At 40.2% G+C, this 11,641-nt stretch overlaps 1 protein-coding gene across 2 annotated transcripts in view; it reads right to left on the reverse strand.

Moving 5' to 3' along the window:
- Positions 1-11,641, reverse strand: part of appbp2 (amyloid beta precursor protein (cytoplasmic tail) binding protein 2) — a 34,527-nt gene that overhangs the window by 14,398 nt on the left and 8,488 nt on the right. Inside the window, exons 2-7 of one of the 2 annotated variants that reach the window (XM_080006292.1) lie at positions 9,139-9,227; positions 1,971-2,122; positions 1,699-1,822; positions 645-813; positions 229-318; positions 65-132 (exon numbers count right to left, since the gene is read on the reverse strand). In XM_080006292.1, the coding sequence (XP_079862418.1) occupies positions 65-132; positions 229-318; positions 645-813; positions 1,699-1,822; positions 1,971-2,122; positions 9,139-9,227 (692 nt within the window). Of the gene's footprint in view, positions 1-64; positions 133-228; positions 319-644; positions 814-1,698; positions 1,823-1,970; positions 2,123-6,876; positions 6,944-9,138; positions 9,228-11,641 lie in introns of those variants that run through there. The other variant, XM_080006293.1, reaches the window with a different exon arrangement.

Below are 11,641 nucleotides of genomic sequence, written 5' to 3' on the forward strand. Positions count from 1 at the left end.
TCGGACAGAGTTCCCGCCACAAAGTAGTAGAAAAGTTATTTTAAGGACACACGCGACGCGGTACCTTGCGAGAAACACAGCATGCTTGATCAGCTGTTCTGCTTTCCGGAACTCCCGCTTCACCACACATGCCTGCAGTACAACAATGATAAAATATTCATATATATTCAATATAATGTTGCCTTGTGAATGCGTTTCGCAGAAACCAACATGGCAAACAAATGTTACCTTGGAGGCTTGTCGGAGGACGTCAACAACCACTTTGACAGGCAGCCCTGGTGTAATCTCCTTCATTGCTTCTATACACCATCTATATGCCTATGGAGGAGAAAACAAAGTGAAATATTGGACGTTCCATTCATTGATTCAATTCACATTGGTTGTTCCATTCCTTCCATGAAGACATTCACATATTTTGGAAGGATTTGAGGAATATTTTTGAGCAATTTTTCAAGCACAAGTAACCCCTTTAGGATACTTGCCATTACATTAGATTAGTGATAAATACTTACTAACCAGCATCTGTGTATCGCTACTATTTAGAAAATTTGTTTCTAGTCAAATATTTATCAGGAAAAATTCAACCACTTTAGAGAAACCGTCACAATCAGAACAAAACCTGAGCAACTAGTGGTGGGACGTACCTCATCATAGTGGCTTTTGGCGAAGAGCAAGGCACAAAGCTCGCCGTACAGCGCGGCCTTGTTGGCCTGGTGGCCCTGTTTAGCTAGTTTGTCCATGTAGGACTGGGCCAGCTTGAAGGTTTCCTCCCCGAGGTGATACTTGCAATTGCCATTGCGTACATGGAGTAGCCTGTTGGGAGATGAGAGGGAGGGTGAAGAAATGCAGAGAAAAAGATAAGCAGTTCCACCACCCGAGTGGCGTTTTCAGGGCCCTCCGACACAGAGACACTGGCAGAGATGTTGAAAACACACCCATTTATTGTAGAGAGTGGCAAGATGTAACAAGCCGGGAGCAGATGGACACATGTCATGACAGGACTCTCCGGTGTGTGTGTGTGGGGATGGGTGATTTATCTGTTGCTTGTTGATTGCGCTGACAAGCCACAGGCTAACAGCCACCTCTGATCCTGGGCCCAATTACCTAGGTGTGGCTGCTTAAACCACACCAAACTCACACCCACACCACAGATAGAAGTTCATGGCCTTCCAAATAGAGTCCATTTAAGTCCGTAAAGAGTTCTTGGTTGCTTTCCCCATTGCACCTAGGAACTGTGTGTCACCAAACAGATCCTGGCGACATTTAGGTTTCATACGGCATTTCAATATGTGCTTGTTGCATTAGTCACTGAATTTCAGGTTCTGGCTTTCCAAATCCAGCGAGGGGAGGCCAATACAACTGCAAACAGCTGGTACATGTACAGATTGCTTTGCCTGACGATTCTCATGTGGCTTGCATCTCATGGATCAGCCTTGTTCAGTGCTACAAACTCAACTAGAATGGGTCAGTTACTAAAACGTACCACCTCACTTGCAGGGACTTTTTTGGGACCAGGAACTATCCAAGTGGAACCAAGTTCCTCCTGCGTAAGAAGGCCTAAGTACCAGGAAATCCTGGTTCCTGAAATGTCCTGTGGTGGAAAAGCCCATAGAGCCGCATTTGCTTGCTTCAGTTATGGTCAAGGTTGCATGCAGACACATAACTGCACAAATTACTTAAAATGTATTTGCGACTGACCTGACACAACACTCCACAGCACGATACCAGTGTAGGACCTCGTTGTGGAGGGTGCACAGCTGCAGGCACGACAGAAATACTTTCTCTGCATCCCCATACCAGCCCGCATCAGACAAGAAACCACCTCAAGAGAAAAAATAGCATTTCACACAGTTATCAACGGAGTAAACTACTAAATTGTACCAACAGAAAAAAACAGCAACTTGTCTTAAATAAGTGTTAAAAACTAAAAGATGATTTATAGAGGTTCATCTACCCCTTGGGTATCTCACCTAGCACAAAGCCAAACTGAATAGCTTTTTCCTTGACGTGGGCATCAGACTCAGCAATGTAGGAGCAGCGGCGGCTGAAGGAGTTGGCCAAAACTGAGGCCACCTTCACACCGTGGTCCATCAGGGCCTGGAAGCAGTGGTGCAGGAGGTGTCTGAAGGGTAAGGAGGAGAACACAATAAGGCTAAATGGAAACCAGGTAACTAAACTGAGCTGAAAATCATCTTGACAAACCAGGCTTATGATTCTGTGATGGCTCCATACACATGGTGGCATTGTGAACATTTTGGCGGCGATCTGGAAAAACATTGATTTAAGATTCCAAGGCTTCAATTTAATCCTCTGTATTATCTAAATATTTGTGGATTTTCACTGGCCTACATTTTTAGAGAAATCGTTTTGGACAAAAGTAGGAACAGCTGGTTTCAAAGAGTTTACCTCACACCCAGCTCTAGTCATCCATTCATTGTATTCAAATAAAGCTATCGACCTGCTCATTGTATTCCAACACCAACATGTATAAAGAAAGTCAATAATGTGCCGCTCCTACCTAAGAAAGATTAACAGACTAACACTCTTAACCACTATCTCTATTACCATCCCACTATCTAGCTTTCATCATTTTCAGCCATAGATGCAAAGATACAGGTATAAGGTCCGCTGTCTAATATTGTTCAACAAAGCAGTGTACACGAGGAGGCTTTAAACTCAATGATCTTGCGATCATAGCTTAACTCATCAATATTCGTGTTGTACTACACATTGATGTGTCCCTGTACATAGCCAAGATTGTCAAACCCTCAGTTGTAATGATGTTGATTCATCAATGGCTCTCGCTGCTTTTGCAGCGAGAGCCATTATCCCTTGACCATGTTACGTGTTTTACGTGCTTATCAACGTGTCTGGGATGGCATGCCCATGCACCTTTTTTTTCTTGAGCTCCAGTAATTACATTTGGATTTTTAGACACTATAGACACACAGGTCTCTCCCACTCTGACTAAATTAATAGTTATCCCCAGATTGATATGGACTTTGTCATATTTCTCAACCATGTTTTGAATTTTGACCGTGGACTCAATAGGTGTCTCTGAAAAGATGCTTGCTCTTCTTTTCATTCCAATCAAATCCTGGGCCATGTTTGAAGAATGAATGAAGAAAGCTTTGGAAGGTGGCCGGTGAAATGAGGCCTCTGCATTTAACCCGTCCTTGTCCTTCCTCCGGGGGCAGTGGGCAGCATTCGTGGACCTGGTGATGAGTTTCCATCGCTGGTCAGACGATGATGTGTGCATGTGTGAGGACACATGTGAGCACAGAGAGAACATGCAAACTCCACACAGAAAGGCTCAAACTCAAAATGCACTGTTCCAAATTATTAAGCACAACAGAGTTTCAAAACATTTTATAGGTTGTAAAGAACTGAAAATGGTCATTTGTTGAATTTGCAGCATTAGGAGGTCATATTTATTGAAATCAAAAGCTATTTAAATCAAAAACATCTTAACTGGTCAAGTTACACGTTAACATAGGACCCCTTCTTTGATATCACCTTCACAATTCTTGCATCCATTGAACTTGTGAGTTTTTGGGGAGTTTCTGCTTGAATTTCTTTGCAGGATGTCAGAACAGCCTCCCAAAGCTGCTGTTTTGATGCCAAGTGCCTCCCACCCTCATAGATCTTTTGCTTGAGGATGCTCTAAAGGTTCTCAATAGGGTTGAGGTCAGGGGAGGATGGGGGCCACACCACGAGTTTCTCTCCTTTTATGCCCATAGCAGCCAATGACACAGAGGTATTCTTTGCAGCATGAGATGGTGCATTGTCATGTACGAAGATGATTTTGCTACGGAAGGCACAGTTCTTCTTTTTGTAGCATGGAAAAAAGTGGTCAGTCAGAAACGATATATACTTTGTCATTGGCTTGGTCATTTTCACACCTTCAGGTATCCTAAAGGGGCCCACAACATGACTCCGCCACCTCTTTGCTGACGTCACAGCCTTGTTGGGACATGGTGGCCATCCACCAACAATCCACTACTCCATCCATCTGCACGGCACTCATCAGTAAACAAGACTGTTTGAAAATGAGTCTTCATGTATTTCTGGGCCTACTGCAACCGTTTCTGCTTGTGAGCATTGGTTAGGGGTGACCCATAGTAGGTTTATGCACAACTGCAAGCCTCTGGAGGATCCTACACCTTGAGGGACTCCAGAGGCACCAGCAGCTTCAAATACCTGTTTGCTGCTTTGTAATGGCATTTTAGCAGCTGCTCTCTTAATCCGATGAATTTGTCTGGCAGAAACCTTCCTCATTATGCCTTTATCTGCACGAACCCGTCTGTGCTCTGCATCAGCCACTTCACAGTACGATGATCACGCTTACGTATTTGTGAAATACCTAATGTTTTCATACCTTGTCCAAGACATTGCACTATTTGATGCTTTTCGGCAGCAGAGAGATCCTTTTTCTTTGCCATATTGCTTGAAACTTGTGGCCTGCTTAATAATGTGGAACATCTTTCTTAGGTAGTTTTCCTTTAATCAAAAAATCACCTGGCAAACTAATTATCACAGGTGTCTGAGATTGATTTCAGTGAACCAAAGAGCCCTGAGACACAATACTATCCATGAGTTTAATTGAAAAACAAAAAATGGAATGTTTGACATTCAAATCCAATTTGCATAATAATTTGGAACACGGTGTACACACACACACACACACACACACACACACACACACACACACACACACACACACACACACACACACACACACACACACACACACACACACACACACACACACACACACACACACACACACACACACACACACCACAAAAAGTGAGGGACATTCGGCTTTCGGGTAAAATTTCAGGATGAACCTAAAATGCACTATAACCTTTACAGGTGAACTTAATTTAACCTTCTCTAAACTTTTGAATGCACATGTCCAACTGTTCAATGTTGCAGTACTTTTTGCACAACTTGCTGTTCTCTAACAAGGAGCTGAACGGCAAAATTCACAACAGGTGTTTGATTCATGAATCGACCAATACATTTCCTGGTTCAATTAGAATTGGTATTTAAACAGTCCTCTTCATCATGCTGTTCACATTTTGACATCATGAGACCAAGACGACACCTAACAATTTATCAACTGTACCTCGCCATTGTGAGGCTTCAAACAGGATGTTCTCAGAGGGAAGTGGCCACTGAGCTTAGAGTGTCACAGAGTGTCAACAGCAGGTTGCAACAGAGATACAGAGACACTGGAAGAGTCACAGAAAGGCATAGAAGTGGACGTCCTTTGGCCACATCCCACACTGATGACTGCTTCATTTTGAACAGTGCCCCAGTGCGGAACCGGATGATGAATGCCACTCAACTCCAGGCAAATTTAAGGGAGGTGAGAGGCACCCAAGTGTCATGTCAGACCATTCGGAACCGTTTACATCAGCGTGGTCTGCGTGCTAGACCTTAACCCTGAGCACACCACCAGGCACAGGCCTCATCGTCTTGCATGGGCCAGGGCGTATTTACGCTGGACGAGGGACCAGTGGCCTCAGTGCTGTTCTCTGATGAAAGTCGATTCACGTTGAGCAGAAATGATGCCCGCCAACGATGCCTGCACTTTCTCCAGACCTGAATCCCATAGAAAACCTATGGGATCAGCTGAGTCACCGTGTAGAGGCTCGTAACTCTGTACCCAAGAACCTCAATGACCTAAGGGCCGCCCTTCAGAAGAGTGGGGTGCCATGCCTCAGGAGACAATAAGTTGACTTGTGAACAGCATGAGACGTCGTTGTCAAGCTGTAATTGATGCTCAAGGGCACATGACAAGTTATTGAGACATTGACATTTTTTGTGGTGGTATAGCCTCCACTGTTGTTGGCTTTTGTTTCAATAAATTGTTTGAGATGAGGAAATCACCATTGCATGCTTCCACTTAAATGCCCTACTTTCATGATATATAATATAACTGTAGCGTGAACTTTTTACATTTTCCATAAATTTCACGCGAAATTCACGCGAAAGCCAAATATCCCTAACTATATATATATATATATATATATATATATATATATATATATATATATATATATATATATATATATATATATATATATATATATATATATATAGTTAAGCAAAGAAACTGTGAAAATAGATTATTTATTGCTAAACAGATCAATTATTTTAAAATGGCCTGGACAGATTTGTTGGTACCCCTTAGAAAATATTATAAATAATTGGATTACAGTGATATTTCATTCAAACTGTTTTCTTTAATTGGTATCACATGTCTTCAATCTTATAATCAGTCATTCAGCCTATTTAAATGGAGAAAAGTAGTCACTCTGCTGTTTGGTATCATCGTGTGCACCACACTGAACATGGACAAGAGGAAACAAAGGAGAGAGTTGTCTGAGGAGATCAGAAAGAAAATGATAGACAAGCATGATAAAGGTAAAGGCTATAAAACTATCTCCAAGCAGCTTGATGTTCCTGTGACTACAGTTGCAAATATTATTAAGAAGTTTAAGGTCCATGGGACTGTAGCCAACCTCCCTGGACGCAGCCGCAAGAGGAAAATCGACCCCAGATTGAACAGAAGGATAGTGTGAATAGTAGAAAAAGAGCCAAGGACAACTTCCAAAGAGATACAAGCTGAACTCCAAGGTAAAGGTACATCATTGACTGATCACACCATCCGTCGCTTTTTGAGTGACAGTGGGCTCCATGGAAGAAGACCCAGGAGGACTGCACTTTTGCAAGAAAAACATAAAAAAGCCAGACTGGAATTTGCTAAAATGCATATTGACAAGCCACAATGCTTGGCAAGTCACATCAGCTCTATGTTCACAGACGAAAAAATGACGCTTTCAAAGAAAAGAACACCATACCTACTGTGAAACATGGAGGAGGCTCGTTTATGTTTTGGGGCTGCTTTGCTGTGTCTGGTGCAGGGTGCCTTGAATCTGTGCAGGGCACAATGAAACCTCAAGACTATCAAGGCACTCTGGAGCGAAACGTACTGCCCAGTATCAAAAAGCTCTGTCTCATGGGTGGTCATGGGTCCCCCAACAGGATAATGACCCAAAACACACAGCTAAAAGCACCCAAGAATGGATAAGCACAAAACATTGGACTATTCTGAAGTGGCCTTCTATGAGCCCTGATCTAAATCCTATCGAACAACTGTGGAAAGAGCTGAAACATGCAGGCTGGATAAGGCACCCTTCAAACCTGAGACAACTGGAGCAGTTTGCTCAGGAAGAGTGGGCCAAACTAAGTGTTGACAGGTGCACAAGTCTAATTGAGAGCGACAGAAATTGCTTGTTTGCAGTGATTGCCTGTAAAGGTTGTGCAACAAAATATAGGGTTATGGGTCCCATCATTTTTGTCCATGCCACTTTCATTTTGTTGTAGTTCAAGTTAAAGTTCAAGAGATTATTTGTCACATACATACACATACATTATGTCAAATATTCTGTTGAATCAAAAATCAAAAGCAAAGTCTGATTTAAATTAAATATGTAATAAACAATGATGGATGCCAATTACTTTTGTGAGTTTCAAGTTATTTCAGAGAAAATTGTGAGTTATTTTTTCGTCAAAGCGTACCAAAAAATTTGTCCATGTCTGTATGTACTTCATTCACCACCCCCATTGTTGTTTTGCTCTGTACACCCCCCTTGCCCCCCAGTGGCATGGAACGGCACCAAAAAAGTAGACCAAAGTTCTTATTTACCCCTTTCCCACCAACGCAAGCCTAGTGCTGGTACACGCACTTGGTTCAAGTTGCAAACCTTCTAAGAACCGGATTGCTTTCCCACTGGAAAAATGGGTCCGAGAGCCACGTCATTACATCACTGGAGACGTCCGCATAATGTGTCTCTGCCTTTTCATCAGGATGGGGGACAGTTATTTATTATAACTATTATTATTAGGCATAATTATTATATAATAACGGCAGTCCCTTAATGTTAGTTTAAGAGGAAAATATTTTGAAGCCTAAAACTATCTGGAAAACAACTTCGGCATAACACACGAACACGCCTCATGTCTTGTTTGAACCACGGTGTCACAAAGACCCAGTGGTTGAAGTTTCATCCAAATCGATCCACATACGGAGCAGATATAAGTGAAAAAGGCCAAAAATCAAGAGATTTTAAGACCGACGTGCCAGTATGCCAGTCCGAAATATGTCCAACCCAGCTAAAACTACTGGCAGACATACACTTTGGCGTCAGCTAGAGACACGATTAAGGTATAATTTTAACCAATATATAACAAGGATCGCGTGGTTTAAATTAACGGAGCTACGGAGGACATATTAGTAAAAAAAACGAACAAATTTGACACAAAATATTCAGCCAGTCTGGTTAACTGACATGTTTGCACGTGTCGTTCAAAATTGAAAAAGTCGCTTCATGATGTCATCATATTGTTTACTGTTAATGTACAGATTCTGATTTGAGAATGTTCAGTTGGACCGTGTACATTGGGCGGTGTGGAATTGGTCACTTTGTAGTCTTTAGAAGTTAGCAAACTATCGATTTACATGTATATTTGTAATTTGTATATTTGCATCGATTTGATGTACATCAAGGCAAGGTTTCTTATAACAATGACAACATATAGTTTCAAATAAAAAATAAAATACTTTTCTTGGTAATAAACGTCATTTACAAACATTGTCCTAGAACTATACTTAAACTATAATGAAAAGCCAGAAAGTGTTTGTGATCTTGAGTAATTATTCTATACTATTTCAAATTGCAAATAAATATAAAATAAAGTTACATAAACGTTACCTGCATTACAAGATTGTGATGCAGCTAAGACAAGTTATCAATTAGACAAGTTATCTATTAAACTGAATTTTACAATTGTACATTACTAACATAAAAACTACAATAAAGTAGTAATTACAAATAAAATATTTTAAAATATTTTTTTTAATTAAATGTATTTGTTGTCATTTCTTATGAAAAGTAATTACACGTTTTTTTGGGTTGTTTTTTTTTATAGATGCCGAAAATAGTCGAAAATGTAGGACAATAAAGACAAATAAAAAAAACTCCTGCTTTACTACAGAATACTTTTTCTTTTTCAATGTCTGTCAGGAGAACTCTCAGGACTTGTCAAAGCCTATTGTCTTCTTACCTTTTGTCTGAGGCCCGCAGCACTTTGGCAAAGACCTCCAGCTCACAGAACTCCCCTCCCAGCTGACAGAGCCGTCCCTGCTGGTAGAGCTGAATGAGAGGAGAGCGAGAGACAAACAAGAGAGAAAGGGGGGTGGGGGTGGGAGAGATAAGTTGAGCAAGGGGACTCTATTCATGGAGAACAATGTGAAGAACATTTATTTAATGAGAGTACGGTGGTTGTCACTGGGTCAGGAGCAATCAAAGCACAATGAGCGGACAGCTGCCTAAACACAGAGGTGATTATATCCATATTAGCCATACTCGTTCTTCGACACAACAAAAACGACCTTTAAGACCAAAAGTTGTGCAGTGTGACAGCTTGATTACTTAATGTTGTATACCCTTTGCCATCTGAAATGCATCAAATAGACTACAAATTAAAGCAGCAAAATACAGATCTGTTTTCTATAGAGCTGACAGAAAACGGCTCTCGTCCATTTAGAAGTTCCAACAATGCAATTTGCTGATGTCTGGCATGTCATCAAAATGTGCTCAACCGGAATTTTCAGTCCAACTGTCAAGGCCTCTGTGAAGTTAAACGACCGTGGGGCTGTCATTTTGTCTTCTTACCATGACCAGATATTTTCCCTCGTCTTTAACAAACTTTGTGTACATAGGTGTGTACAGCACATGCTTTAGTAGATATTGGCTGACTTTGTTAAATCTGTGAGAAAAGATGAGACAAAACACATGACTTTGAAAGAAAGAAAGTTGCTGAGCTCAGGCAATATACCCTTATGAGAACCATTAGGGCATTTACTTCAGCAAAAATTAGTGTATTGTACTTCAGACCATTCAAATTTGCATCAAAAATCTTCTGCTTTGGCCTTACACTGTTCCCAACTCCTGCATAGCATGTCCAATCAGAGGGAACTAAGAATATTTTGGCCAATGGGATGCAGCCAAAGAAACATGGAAGAATAGAAAGCACAAGAGATTTGATATCAATGCGAAAATTTGAATAGCTTGTATTACAATACAGCAAATTCTGTGAAGTAAGTCTGTATGTTTATAAATAGTAGGTATAAATAAAATAGTAAATTGGCCAATTACCTTTTTCCCCTGTGTAGACCTATGCACAAAAAGCTGGTAGAAAAAAAGAAATTGTCTCGTCACAGCGAGAATTCTAAATATTACTGGAATAGCCCTTTGAATGAAATGCAGTATTCAGTATACTCGATGCAACTTTGTTAAGTCACACTACGCCAAATGGGGATGCTTAAAAATGGAATATACTGGGACAGTCTGAAATACAGACATAAAAGGGCTGCTGTGAGAAGATCAAGCAACAACAGCAGGAGAAAACGATTTAAAATTAACAGTGCTTTGTCTTTGTTAAAAAAAAACAAAAAACTCCAAGAATAGTAATGAAACATCTGTGCAGATATACAAAAAAATGTAACATTCATGTGATTATTATCAATCGCAGGGCATATTGTATTGAGAAGTTGAACTGAAAAATATGAAATTAATTCAACTAAATTATTCAATTCTTCTTAATTCACAAGCCTGCAAACAATGTGGCCATAAAAATAAAATACACAATTCCTGTGTCACAATGTCACCTATTTGCCTGTACAAATGCACCAAATGCAATGACTGACTGGCTGGCTTCAGTGCCAATTTGCAATTCTTTCCATTAGTGGACTCTCTGGTGAACAGTTTTTTTGCTTTGTTTTTTTCATCTTTCTAACTATATTTAGTCTGCATATTTTAAGTCAATCTGGGGCCACCCTCTTTTGAAAACAAATCTCAGTAGTGCAAATAGTAAACACATATATGATAGCCAATTTCACCGCTCAACAAGCAGAGATATGCTCCCACTTGTAAATTGTCACATTTTAAAGCCAACATGATCTTTACTGCTACAACGAAGCTGTTGCTCCTTCTACTTGCGTGCATTTGTAAAATTACTTCAAATACTTGTCACTGTAAGATGTCCAGTGACAATGTGCAGAGTGCTAATTTATTAATTTACTCCAACACAGCAAAGGTAAAACAGTTAGGAGAAATTTCCTCTTTCAATTAAGACTGTTTAGGCCTTTGAGACTTAAATAACATAAAATGCCAGAGTGGTGTTGCCAATGGCGTATTATGATTGTTCAATGCCACAAGGGATGTGCAAAACTCATATTTTTGAGGGTTGAATAATCGGTGGATTTTCAGGGTTGAATAATCAGTGGGTAGTATGAGCTAATGTTGGATTATTTGGATGTGCCAACACATGCCTGATTCTGCTGAGTGATTTTTTTTGTTTTTTCAATTTATGGAAGACATAAGAAATTTGAATTATGTTATCATTTATCCCCAAAATACTTTACATGAAATAAAATATTACTTATTTTTTCAGCGAAAACAACCCAAAGTCGCTGCCCCAAAATAAATAAATAAATACATTAAAAAATATAAAATAAAATACCAATCAATCAACCTCAGTATATACTATTTAATCAGAATGTCAC

The sequence above is a fragment of the Zeus faber genome (assembly GCF_960531495.2).
Source record: "Zeus faber genome assembly, chromosome: 9".
Classification (NCBI taxonomy): Eukaryota; Metazoa; Chordata; class Actinopteri; order Zeiformes; family Zeidae; genus Zeus; species Zeus faber.